This window comes from Bos javanicus, chromosome 16 (genome assembly GCF_032452875.1).
Source record: "Bos javanicus breed banteng chromosome 16, ARS-OSU_banteng_1.0, whole genome shotgun sequence".
Classification (NCBI taxonomy): Eukaryota; Metazoa; Chordata; class Mammalia; order Artiodactyla; family Bovidae; genus Bos; species Bos javanicus.
In genome coordinates, this window is record NC_083883.1 from 66,864,995 (window position 1) to 66,879,577 (window position 14,583).

Below are 14,583 nucleotides of genomic sequence, written 5' to 3' on the forward strand. Positions count from 1 at the left end.
ATGAATGAATTATTTAGTTTGCAGATCAGCTTGGCTTCTCTTTAATCCGACTGCATCTTAACTCTGTCACAAACTTTTAAGAATAATGGTATAGAAAAATGTGAAAAGAAAACACCTCAGGTTCATAAGGGAAAAGAATTATAATTATTTACCTATATTTTTTTAAAAATTGAAACTAAATTTGTCTTCTACCACAGTAATCAAAAGTCAGCAATCAGATCAATACATGCATAAACTCTGAATACATTACTATGCTTAGGCACATACCATAGAGGTCCAAGTTCTATTGCTGTCTTTCCAGGCATGCTTCCATGACAATTACAGGGTAGCTGTCTATATGGGTTTTCTGTGAAAAGGTAATAAAAAGAAATCAAAGGAGAAATAACAATGTAAACAGTAGTAATTGTTATATAAGTAATAATTTGCAGCTACAATACACTGAGGATCTACTATGTGCCAGGTATTGTGCATTTATATGCATTAAAAAAAATTTAATCCTTAAAACTCTCTGAAGCAGGTATTAAGATCTCAGTTATGTAGATCAGATGATTAAAGCTTAAAAAAGATATAGAAATCCATGTCAAAATTAGAGGCATGGTTTTAAGTCACTATACTACCTGAAATAATTTCAGCAGGAGAAAGTCTTATAAATTCTACAAGCTATCCATATTTTAAAATCAACTGATGGGGTATAATTTACATGCAGTAAAATGTATACATTTTATGTGAAAAGGTTGATGAGCTTTAATAAATGTACATACCCATATAACCAACATCCATCAAAATAAAGGCATTTCCCATAAGTTAACTCTTCTGTAATTGGGAAGAGAAAATGAATTACTCTATTCCCTAGGCTTGATGCATATTCAGTCCCAGACATGTAGGCTAGAAGAAACTAATTCAGTTTAAAGAGCAATGAGGGCCCTGATGTAATCAGAATATGACTGGGGAGATACAAGACCTAGTCTTAGTTTCCAAAATGGCATGATATTCTACCATGGACTTTCCTGTTCACTTAAGACTCAGAATGAAGTGAAGTGAAGTGAAGTCGCTCAGTCGTGTCCGACTCTTTGCGACCGCATGAACTGTAGCCTACCAGGCTCCTCATCCATGGGATTTTCCAGGTAAGAGTACTGGAGTGGGTTGCCATTTCCTATAGTCATTTTAAATCAGATTTTCTCCAACTGAGTTCCCCCAGGCCATTTCTGGGTTGATCATTCACTTTCTTGGAATGGCCTGATCTGATCAATGGGCCCTAGATATATCCAGAACTCAGGATTACGGTAGTAGGGACATGGGTCTATAGCTTCTTGCTATCTGATATCACTGTCATTTAATGCAGTTAAGTGGCATAATTCACAGTTGTATATATACTTAACGGCCTCCTTCATTGTTTGTTCCTAGGTCTACCTTTCAGCCTTAAAAGGTGTGGTTATCATTGACGTTAGCTTTGTTGAGAATGATGCTGCTCAAATGCTGTACAAATATATTCAAGACATCTTCCCTGAAACCATTAAATAATTAAATTACATGTACTACAGGCAGAATTACCCAAAGTAGGGTGATTTATATTTATGGTTATGTCAGTTGTACCAACTTACCGCAGGCAGCACACAAATATTTGTCAGTTTGTTTCCTGATGTATTTTGCAAAATGATCCCATCATATAAACCTGTGTCTTTTTTGAAGACCCTTGCCTAAGATTTCTTAGTGCCTGATGAGCATCAGCATCTTCAGGGATCAGGGTTATCATTTCAAGTTACGAAGTAGAAAAAAATGAAGGTATGAAGAAAGAACTACTATATCTATGTCATTGGTAAATAGGCCACGAAGGTAATTCCAGATGAGGAATTCAAACTATTTAGAGACTTTAAATGAAATGGACTGAACACATACTTTAATCTCTTCTGTTTCTTAAAGCATTATTAAGATGAGAACAAAGGAATAAAATTCAAACCCCAAAGATAAATAAAATGTGAGAAGAGATAACAAGATGATGAGAAATGTCAATAAAATTTTAGAAGTGGGAAGCAGATACACAAAGGGGTAACTGATTTAGCAGGTCAGAGAAAGCTAAAGCCCGAGCCTGAAACGGGTAGACAGGCTACCAATAAACAGCAAGCCCACTGGCACTGTGGGGCCTGAAAAGGCTTGAGAATGAAAGTACTGACTGTCTTTGAAGATGGAAATAGGGTAGTAATGTGGGGGGAAAAAAAAAGACTTCATTTAAAAATTTTAAGACTTGTAGATCTTCTCCAAGATCAACAGTTAGGCTTCTGTGTCTTCTCCATCCAACAGAGGAAGTTAATCTTGGGTGAGGCTGAACCACAGGGGATCTGGAACCAGGGGCGTTAGTCACAGTTAAGAGTGAGGAGGCATATGAAAAGAAAGGGACTAAGTAAAAGTCTGTACAAATGCTAAGACCTGCCAGTCTCCTTCCCCAACATGGTTCCTAGAAAGCTGATAAAAGACTGCAAGATTCCTCTGCATAAGTACTTACCAATCCAGGAGAAAAAACACACATACAGATTGGCTGACTGTCTTTTGGGAGTTCTTGTAATGAAAAGGCAGACTGCCTTCTCATTACAGTAAAATCTTATCAGTTTATAAGCCCTGCCCCAAGAACTCCAATATAACTGTCAGCATGGAAAACTAAGACTACTAGACATTTGAGATACACTATGACAAGAACAGAATTGCAAACCAGAAATAATTAGGAAAGAATAACTAACAAAATAATAGCAACAATACAAAAATAAGCAAAATGAAAAACCTATCCTCCCCTAAATATAAAATATACCCAACTACAGTCAATAGTATCATAGAGGTAAGATTAGATTTCACATCTCTGAGACAAGAATAGGATACTATTAAAAAGGGAACAATAAAAATATGAAATAACTCTTGGAAATGAACAAAGTATGACAAATTTAAGCAGGAAAGTTGGAAAAATAAAACTCAAGGAAATTTATAAAGAAGAACTAAATGCTAAGAAATAAATAGAGATGTAAAAAAAATTAGAGGGTTAATCAAGCAGATCCATCATATAACTAAAATGAGTTCTAGGAAGACAGAACAGAAATAATTTGAGAGAAAAAAATTATCAAAGAGAAAATAGAAAAAATTTATCAAAACTGAAGAACTCAGGTTTAAGGGCTCACAGACTGCAGCACAATGAATTAAAAAAGATGAATTCATAAACATCCTGAAGTTATTTTAGAATAGTGGGTTAAGAAGAGAGATTTTAAGAGCACTCAGAGAAAAAAACACAAAGGACTATTCCTAAGAACAACAGCAAACTTGTCAATATTGAAGGTTAAAAGACAAAGGAATAACATCTTAAACATTCTGAGGAAAAACAACTTCTAACCTAGACTTCTATATTTACCCCTGCAATCCTTCTAAGGAAATCCTCCTAAGGGAAAAAGTGTAGCTTCAAAAGGAGAAAGTGAAGAAGGAAAGGTCAAAATACATAAGATTTAAGATATAGGAAGTACATCACAAGGAGAAAGCCAAAGAAAATTTCCATTATGAGTCTAAAAGGAAGAGCCAGGGCAACAGCTTTTGGCAGACTTAGAAACAAACAACCCAAACCAGAGGAGGAGGACTGTCTCCAGCGGAATTAAATGAAACCCAAAGGTTGTTTTTAACAAAAATCACAGAAGCACTAAACTGTATTATGGATTTTGAAAAGTATATACACACCCAAAAGGTGACAAATATATAGTAATGATTAATTCGAGTAATTGAAGAGGTGTATAAAAAAGTTATTACAGCACTGTAACTGGTTCCTCTCTGTGGAGCAGCCTTGTAAGAAAGGCAGCAATGATCCCTGTATCCTGGTATTCATACCCTTCTCTAATCTCCACCTCTTGAAGGCGAGATCACTGGATCTGTAGACTCATATCTAGTGACTAGAATATAGCAATATTCTCTTTTTCTCTCTCCCTTTCTCTCTCTGGTTCTTTCTGATGAAGTGAGCTGCTATTCTGTGAAGAAGACTACTTGACAATGAACTGAGAACACCTCTTAGCAGCCAACAAGTGCTCAGGTCTTCAGTCTAACAACCTACATCCAGGTCATAACCATGTGAATGAGCTTGTAAACAGGTCCTTCCCCAGTCAGGCCTTGATGACTGCAGCCCCAGCCAATACCTTGACGGCCGCCTTGTGAGCGACCCTTAGCTAGTGGACCCAGCTGAGCTATGCCCGGATTCTTGACTCAAGAGAAACTGAGATGATAATGTCTTAAGCCACCAAGTTTTGAGGTAATTTGTTACACACAGATAGATAACTAATACAACTTGTAAAGAAAGTTTTTATATTTATAAAAATATGAACACGGAATACTGATTAAGCCAACACTGGAGAGGAGAAGTACATGCATGTGACTGAGCTGGTCTGAGATTCTGAATAGTTGTCTTCATGAAAGGAAGTTATAGGCAATATAACTTAGAAATAGGGAAGATATCAAACATTAGAGACTTTAAACATTAGAAGAAACAGCTGTAAGATTTTTATTAATAGTTGGTTACTTTAGGGACTGGGGCAGATATCATTACTAATAAGATGCAGAACTATTTGATTTTTTAAATTATATACTACATATTGATAAAAAGTTCTAAGTGATCTGACTTTTTGGAAAGAAACACTCATTTATACTCCGTAAGTCCTACATGATTACAACAATGCAGAAAACAATTCATATTGCTTAATAGTAATTTATTAAGTCAAAAATCCTTTAAAATGTTAGATTAAAAAAACATTCTAGTGACAGATTCCATAACATATCAGTTATATATGGAATCTAAAACACGGCACAAATGAACCTATCTACAAAACAAGCAGACTCACGGACACTGAGCCCTGTGGCAGGAGAGGGGTGGATGGGAGTCTGGGTTAGGACACATAAACTACTGCATTTAGAATGGATGGAAAACAAGGTCCTACTGCTTAGCACAAGGAACTATATCAAGTCTCTACAATGGAAAAGAAGATGAAAAAGAGTGTATATACATGTATAACTGAGCCACTTTGCTGTACAACAGAAATTAACACAACAGTGTAAATCAAACATTCTTCAATTTTTAAAACAATTCAAAAAAAACCCACGGTAGTAACAATCCAAAATTATAAAGCGACATGAAGGACTCCTGAAAGAGAAGGAAAGATGTTAAGTTTTTACAGATTCAGGATCAAATGTGAGCAGAGTGTATTTGAGTTTAATTACTCAATGATATTGTAAAACACTTATGGTGAGAAATGAAAGGATAAAAATCTCCATTTAAGAACTGGTTCATAATTTTAAAGGTAGGAATACCATCAGTAACACTGGGGTACGAGGTAAAAAGAAACACTGAGGTGTTTTTTTTTTCTAATTGAGGTGAAACTCACATTAGTGATATCCTTTTAAACACTGAAGATGTGTATTATTTCTTACATAAAAGAAAATTAAATTAGGAAAAAATAGAAAAGAAACCACAGGGCACTATACCATTTATCTAGGAGGACCAAAACTTTCCCAAGTTTCATCAAAGATATTTATGAAATTTATATTTTAAAAAGCCAAGTGGATTCTATAACCTTTCTGACTCTGTTGCATTTAAACCAAGATCAGGATGGTGGACTGGGCATTTAGAGTTGGCTTCTCTTATTCCAAATCTTTAGAAATGACAGAAAAATTTATTTTTGTGAATAATTCCTAAATACTGCTAGAAAATAAGAAGAGAAGTCATCATACGTCCCAATCATTCAGTACTTGCTGAAAGCTTATAAGCTGAGAGAGAGTACTACTTTAAGAAAACCATACTGGAGGGAATAGATATTAAAGGCAGAAATAGCCTAGGGGCTATATGAACCTAAAAAGCAAAGATGAATGCTACTAGAGTAGCTCTAGGACAACTGTTAAAGGGATTGGTTAGAAAACTGTACTTGAAAAAGCTGATTACTCCTTTAATCCATGATTAGCAGGTTACAGAAGATATCTGTATCCAGTTTGAAGTGATAAAGGTTTAGGTTGGAGAAGCAAAATAATGCCCCAAATTTGATTAAAAAAAAAAAAAAATTACCTCTGGGCCTAAGAAGCTCTGAATTCCAAGGAGGATGAACACAAAGAGACTCACTCAGACATATTATAACCAAACTGCTGAAAACTGCAAAAAGGATCTTGAAAGCACCAAGTATCAAGTACAAGGGAACAACAATACAACTAACTTTTAATCAGAAATAATAGAAGCCAGAAGGCACTGTAATGATACAGTCAAAGTGCTGATTGGTACTTTGACTGATAAATGATAGGTATCTCAGCTTCATGCACAAATCCGAAGGCACCAGAGAGAACTCAAACAAAGGAATATGACAGCATGCCCTCCATTCCTACTATCGATTAACGCTAACAGAAGTACCTGGACAGAAAAAAAGCATGGTGGGTTCTGAGGAAGCGTCAAAACCACATCTCCTTAATTCAATGTGGTCAAGATAAACTACCAACTGGTTTATTTATTTATCTTTCATTAAGCAAAAAAAGGATCCAGTGTCAGAACACTCTGAAAATAGAGCTCTGAGAAGAGACTGCCTTAACAGATATTAAACAACACTAAAAGGAGTAGAAGTGAATGAATGCATGAACATCCAACCACTGGAACAGAATAGAAATTCTAAAAACAAATTCAAATCTATGTGGGATTTTAGTATAAGGTAAATATGGTATTCTCAAATAAGTGGACAAGAGGTGACCTAGTCAATAAAACAACCTTCTCTGAATAATTTAGGATTGCAAAGCTTTTCCCAACTACAGACAAAATGCAGAGTACATTAAGCGTCTGAATAACTTTACAACAGAAACAATGAAGAATGTCTGCATGAAAGAATAAAAGATGCAAACACAAGTGACAAAAGGAGAAAAAATATCTACAACTATCGTATCATACCCCGAGGGTTAAATTCTACTATATAAAGAGTTCTTAAAAATCCACATTTCAAAAGTGCTAGGAAGCTAACAGAAAACAACGGGCAACTGTTTCTATGTCCCAGAAAAGCAAATTAGAAACAGCCTGATGAGGGCACATGCCACATCTTTTTCCTATTCCCCAGGCCTGGCATATAGTAGAGGCTCAATAAATATTTACTGGATGAGTTTTACAACTGATGGGTTCTATATTCAGTCAAAAACATGACCATTATTTTTATAAAATTAATGATTTGAAACATCCCAAACAAAGAAGTAATCTGACTTAATGTTCCTAAAATTAGTGACAGTGGAAACTAAGTTATTTCTAGGCGTTTTGACAGAAGGCATGGCTAGAGAGCATAAATTATAATGAGTAAATGACTTTAATGAACTCACACGAATGTCTTGTCTGTTGATGAAAGGAAATCCAGTATAGGAAATAAAGTTAGCACTGTAATCTTTAAAATCAAAGGACAACAATATGTATAAATTAGGGATGTGATAAATGCTTATTTATTGGAGGCTTACACATAAATTCAACACAATATTCAGTCAAAAGAAACTTGCATTTACCTTCTACCATGTTACCATCCTTCTGAAAAATTCTCTCTTCACACCACTGACAATGGATTAGGTACTGAATCTTCTTGGCTGTCTCATCTGCAGAAGTTGGCCCCCTCAAAACTCTCACAACAACCAACACAAAATGTTCCAGAGCCACTGCAAATAGTACTTCTATGCCTTTGTTACATCGGGCTGCAGCTCTGGAAAAAAATTTTTTAAGTTGTTTTGAGAGCTTATCATTTTCCTTTGCTTGGCATTATGTTGACCTTATATTAACTTGGACAGTACATATACTATGGAAGGGTTATGGGAAAATAAGAAAAATTTAACTCTTTGTAGCAGTGGTTTTAAAAGATATATAAAAAAGTGGCTATAAAAGATACATACTATACACTATAACTTTTACACAAACTGAAACACAGGGAATTATAGGGTGCTTGGCAGGCTTTTGGTAATTACACATGTTCCTTTATGATATCTTCTCAATATTCTTTGGTTTCTAATGTCACTTTGTTTCTTGTCATCACAACCATCTTTCTTTCTAAAATTTTTACCTACTTTTTTCTATAAAAGCTTCTTCCAAACAATATATGCTTACTGAGTACTAAATACATGCAGGGAAGTGTGCTAGCTGCTGACCAGCTGGTAAAAAATGAATAAGCAAAGTCCTTGCCAGTATTATGTTTATATACTTTTGTATTAAATTCTACTTGATACACCATTTATGTACTCAGTTTTCCCTCTTCAGTTGTACACTAACTTAGTCTGTATGTACTGCTTTGAATTTGCTGTTACATTATAAACATTTTAAAGTATGTACAGTAGGTCCTTGGCATGTACCAAGTGAACATCAGAGGTTTTAGTTATTTAGGAATAATCCTGAAGGTCTATGAAGTCTAATAATCTGTATTTTTGCTGAGGTAAGGATTTCAGTCTAAATGCTGTGAAACTGGTGCTGGCGTTAGTGACAGCGCCGGCTGTAATGATCTGTAATCTTAATATTCATTGACATTGTATTATTACTATTCTTCGAGCATAACTTTATGCATAAAATGGGTGCTCAAAGTCTTCCTTTCTTCAATTGTTTAGAAAGTCTAATGAGAAACAGAACTTTTTGTTTTTACAGGTGAGATCATTTCACAGAATCAAATTTATAAGCCATCATTTTTTTCAAACTATATAAATAAAGAAGATAAGATGAAATGGACATTAAATAGTGATCATTTCTAAATCTAAGATCAATTTTTGCTTTCCCTTTTTGTGGTGCTACCATCCTATATCTACTCTGTTTGTTGAAACAAAATGATTTGAAGTTAACTTTCATTTTTTCTTTCTTACTACTTTATTTAAATAACATTTTAAAGTGGAGAGCAAACTATTTTAGGCACAAGCTTTTAAATAAAATTCTAACATACAACATAAGATTTCCAAAAAAATCAAGATCACATATACAAAATACAGAATCTGTATTTTGTGCATATTTTGAAGAATGAAATAAGCACTTCTTGCAATATTATTTCTATCATATACTCAGACATACAAAGGTTGGCCATTTGGTACCTTGCCACTGCAGCTACAACAATTCTTGCAGCTAGCTCCTTGTAATATTCAGTTCGGACAATATTACAGCCGTAGTGACGCCGGGCAACGTGTTGTGCCTTGGCATATAAAGAACTGATATCTGTAGAAGTCACTGACACTATGCCAAGGTTTCTTATATTTCTGAATGCTGAATCAAGATAGTTCACAGATGTTCCAAAAGGATCTAGGTGTCTAAAATCAGAAAGAATATGGACATATTTAAAATCATATTAGTAATCAAAATCATACCATTGCCATATTTCTAATGATAAAGTTCCATGGATTCAAAAGTACTTCATAAATCTATTTTAAAAACATTAACTATGTTTTTAAAGTAAGCAATAAAAGGATCTTATGATATCTTAAACACGTGAAAATAAAACCTGCTTAGAGAAAAGTTATCATGCCCAGGCATATTACTTCAAATGCTAGAAAATGCTCTTATGGCATTCCTTAAGCCGATGCCAAAATATTGTATTAATTTAAATAAACAATGACAAACTACCTTAATTTTTAACGGCCCCCTCTCTACCCCACCTCCCTTCAAATCCAAGTCAGTTTAGAAAGTGACAGAAAAAATTTTTCACTTACATGAAATCAAAAGATCTCAAATGCATTAGTACATTGGCATCCATTTTGGTCACCTTAATATTACCAAGGTTTTCCTCTCCTTCTTCCAGAATATCTTCCCTTTCTTCCTTTTCCTTACTGTCCACAACCACTTTCAATTTGTTTAAATGGCAGTTCTCCTGAATCAACGTCACAGAGTTTTCATTCAAATCATTAATTGTAACCTTGACTGCATTTCCAAGATGTTTTGCCCATTGTAATCCCATTATCCCTTAGGAGAAATTGGAAGAAAAATGGGTTTTTAAATTATAAAGAATAAAAACTGTAATAAAAATAAAGAATATAATTTTGTAAGTAACAGAAATAAATGTTTCAAAATCTTAGTATTTTCAAAAGTAATTCTTATTCTACTTTCTCACTGAAATGCCTCTTAAGAAGATTTACCACAAGAAAATGTATCCTGCAGATTTCCATTAATAATTCTTAAAAAACTGTTCTATAATCCATGTTCAAATAAAATACCTATGTATATTCTTTATTTGGGGTTTAATAGGATATTTTTTTCCTTTCTTCTTACAATGGAATACTTTTTTTTCAAACAAAATCTTACAGAGAAATCCAATATACCATATGAGTAAGAGTGGGGTTTCTCTACTTGAAAAGAAGTTGAGAAGCTGGAATTCATCCTGCTGAAGCTTACTCTAATACATGAAAATAAGAAAACTTTCGTGGATGAATGCTTTTCAAATACTGCACCACAGCATCACTGTGAGTGAAAAACAACTCTGTATGTGTAAGCAAATGATCAAGAGGAATTGAGACCAAGAGGGCCCTCTCACAGGTTTTCTATCCCTGTTGGATTTGAGTCATAAGGGACATTCACTGCAAAATGGGAGATGGTGACACCAGCCTAGCCAATACGAAGTAGAAAACCCCCAATTTACTGGAAGTACTGACCATATGCATACATGTGACTCATTAATGTAAAAAATTAACACCTACTATGTGCCATTTACATTTATTTTCCTATTCTTAAGATAAGCTTGTGAAATAAGTTCTAATATCTATATTTTAGAGATGGGGAAACAAGCAAAATGACTGCTACGAGCTTTATTTAAGTTTACAAAGGCACATAAAAAGAAAAGATCTTCCTAAACAATAATTTTAATGTTTCAGGTAAAAAAAAGAGGAGTAGTTCATTGCAGTATTATTTATAAGAGCCAAGACATGGACACAACTGAAGTATCCATCGATGGATGAATGAATAAAGAACATGTGGTATACATATACCCAACAGAATACTATTCGGCCATAAACAGAAGGCAGTCCTGCCATTTCAGACAACACAGACGGACCTTGAAAGTACTACACTAAGTAAAATAAGTCAGAGAAAGACAAATACCATATGATTTAAATTAAACATGGAATCTAAAAAAAACACCCAAACGACAGAAATGGAGATCATATTTGAGGCTGCCAGAGGAGGAGACTGGAGGCGTGGGAGAATTGAGTGAATGTGGTCAAAGGGGACAAACTTGCAGTTATAACAGAAAGATGTTCTGGGGATAAAATGTACAGCAGGGAAATTACAGTTAACAATACTATTTATTTGAAACTGACTAAGCGAGCAGATCTCATCAGAAAGGGGAAAAAAATCTATAACCATGTGAAGAGATGGATTTAAACTTTTTTGATCATTTTACAATACGTGCATATAGCTAATCATTATATACCTAAAGCATATACAATGTTATATATGTTGACTATATCTCAACAAAACTAGAGGGGGGAAAAAAGAAAATGACTCCACTGTTAAGAGACATATATAGTATCCAGTGTAGGTATGCTGCTGCATGCTAAGTCACTTCAGTCATGTCTGACTCCATGAGACTCTGTGGACTGTAGCCCACTAGGCTCCTCTGTCCATGGGATTTTCCAGGCAAGAATACTGGAGTGGGTTCAAATCTCTCCTCCAAGGGATCTTCCTGACCCAGGAATTGAACCCACGTCTCTTATGTCTCTTGCACTGGCAGGTGCGTTCTTTACCACTAAAGCCACCTGGGATAGACATTTAATAAACATTACTGAATGTAAAACACAAGGGTGGGGGAAGACTGTGTGAGGGAAAATGGTGGGAAATAAATCTGAAAAAGTAGACTGTGATCAGACTATGGAGGATATTAAATTGCAATCTGAGAAGCTGAACTCTAGGCAATTAAGATGCATGACTTTTTTGACTGAAAAATAACATGATCAATTCAGTGTTTGAGAGCAAAAGCTGTTTAGCAACAGCAGGCAAGACAGATATAATTGCTAAAAATCACTCTATTGGCAGATATGGAATGAAAAAGAGTATGAGTCACGATACAAATGAAAACTTAGAACCGTTCCATAGTTGAGTGTGGGGATAGTGGTGGGAAAAGGAGTAATAAAAAAATGATTCATATTTAAAATCTGACCGGCTCAGAGGATATGATCACCTTAGAATCATTACTTCATCACTTTTACCATTTCTACACTGAGACATTACTAATGATGATGATAGTAGTAGTAGTAATAATATAATAATGATGATACTGAATACTTTTATAGCATTTGCTATATACCAGATACTGTTCTAATTTCTTTACATGTATTAATTTCCTTAATCTTTACATTATTTTAAGGTAGGTACCTTCTTTTGGATAGATAAAGCAAATTAAAGCATAATTCCCTGGGGTTAGACAGCTGGCATGTTATAAAGCTGGGGTTTGAATGCAGTCAGTCTGACTCCACAGTCCATGCTTCCAGCCACTACTTCTCTCTGAGGTGAGGAACTTACGCCGAACTAGGTCGTGCTTTCATTCTATTGGTACAAACTTCCCAAGAATACACTCCTATAACTTTTATAGGATAGGGTACAAGTGGCTTTTCAGAAATTTTCTACATTTTCCAATCTTTTCTATAGTGTTATGTCCTTTTGGGAAAAATGTTCTCAGTCTTTAAAATTTCACCATAATATCTCATTGCCTAATACGTAGGCAATGTTTACTGCAACACAGACACACACACACACACACAAATCAACCAAACACCAAGTGCTTACTGACTGCTGCAAACAAGTATTCTTGCAAAAAAAAAAAAAATCCTGTCTGAATATGACCAAACCTGAACATCCAACTACCAATATACAGAAATAGAGGAATATCTTACATGAACCATGATGATACAATCAGCAAAAATCTAGGCTGTGGGAAACTCTACAGGACAAATGACCTCTTATATCAACAAATTATCACACATACACACAAAATGATGAAAAGAAATACAGATTAAAAAGGGACTTGAGACCTATCAAACAACTGAAATATATAGTTTTTGGATTCTGACTTAAATTTTTTAAAAATTTGAAATAATTAGGTCTATCTAAACATTTGATGACATTAAAGAATTATTCTTAATTTTTTAGGTGTGATATGGTATATGGGTTTTAATTTTGAAAAGTCCTTATCTTTTACAGGCTTGCCTCACAGCTCAGTTGGTAAACAATCCACCTACAATGCAGGAGACCCCACTTTGATTCCTGGGTCGGGAAGATCCACTGGAGAAGGGATAGGTTACCCACTCCAGTATTCTTGGGCTTCCCTTATGGCTCAGCTGGTAAAGAATCTGCCCACAATGCAGGAGACCTGGGTTCTATCCCTGGGTTGGGAAGATCCCGTGGAGAAGGGTAAGGCTACCCACTCCATTATTCTGGCCTGGAGAATTCCATGGACTCAGTCCATGGGGTCGCAAAGAGTTGAACATAACTGAGCAACTTTCACTTCACTATGCTTTACAGATCCCATGGAAATATTTACAGATGAAATGACATATCTGTTATTTGCTTCAAAATAAAGGAGACAGAGTACAGGGCAATGAGTTATAAAGGAAAGTGCACAGGAATACAGATAGAAGACTGAGTGATGGATATAAAGGAATTCACTTATTATACACTCTAGTTTTGTATATATTTGAAAATTTTCCATAATAAAAAATTTGCCTTGCATTTTTTTAATATAAAAATACTTTGCTTGATGTGATATCCATATACATTTCCTAAGAAAAGATACTGTACAGGAAGTTCAGCAAGCATGCACAAACTTCCAATTATAAGATAAATAAGTACTAGGGATGAAATGTACAACATGATGATTAAATATAGGTAATAGTTGTATAGAGGAAAGTTAAGAGGATAAATTCTAAGAGTTCTCATCACAAGGAGAAACTTTTTTTTCTTCTTACTTATCTATAAGAGATGATGGATGTTAGCTGAACCTATTGTATATGTAAATCAAACCATCATGCTCTACATCTTAATTAAACTTGTACACCCATACAGTAATGTATGCCAATTCTTTCTCAATAAAACTGGGGAAAAAAATCTCTTAAGGTTCACATGATATAAACAAACCCTTAGTTCTCAAAGTGGCTAAACAACAACAAGGAAAAAATAAAGGGAAAGAAAAGATACTGTACAGATTTGATAAAGTGAGGTTCCAAAAAAAGCTTCATCACTTACCAGTTGCTCCAAAGGCATCTAGACATTCCAAAGGTTTTCGCTCCTTAGCCAGAGCAGCCAGTGTACAGAATATCAGCTGCCTAGAAGAAGGAAAATAATCTGAAATAATTTTACTGTACCATGGTTTCATCATTGTGGATTTTAAGAACAGTGAGAAAGTGTTCCTATTTACTGTGCAAACTACTTTGAAAAGAGACCTAATAACATATTCCTTACTTAATAGTATAAGAACTAAAAACCTGTGAAATTAAACTATTAGTCAAATTGTGTTCTATTAACAAGTATTTCCTATGAACAATGATTTTATAAATAAAACTTGGCACAGGCCCATCAGTCTGTTCCTTTAATTTTATATAAAGTTAGACCTACTTTACTCCGAG

General features: G+C 34.7%; 1 protein-coding gene across 3 annotated transcripts in view; it reads right to left on the reverse strand.

The window, feature by feature from the left end:
* TRMT1L (tRNA methyltransferase 1 like) overlaps positions 1-14,583 on the reverse strand; it is a 34,629-nt gene that overhangs the window by 6,169 nt on the left and 13,877 nt on the right. For all 3 annotated transcript variants that reach the window (XM_061383482.1, XM_061383483.1, XM_061383481.1), the window contains 5 exons: positions 14,204-14,283; positions 9,685-9,934; positions 9,073-9,285; positions 7,522-7,712; positions 268-346 (listed from right to left, as the gene is read on the reverse strand). In XM_061383482.1, the coding sequence (XP_061239466.1) occupies positions 268-346; positions 7,522-7,712; positions 9,073-9,285; positions 9,685-9,934; positions 14,204-14,283 (813 nt within the window). The remainder of the gene's footprint in view (positions 1-267; positions 347-7,521; positions 7,713-9,072; positions 9,286-9,684; positions 9,935-14,203; positions 14,284-14,583) is intronic.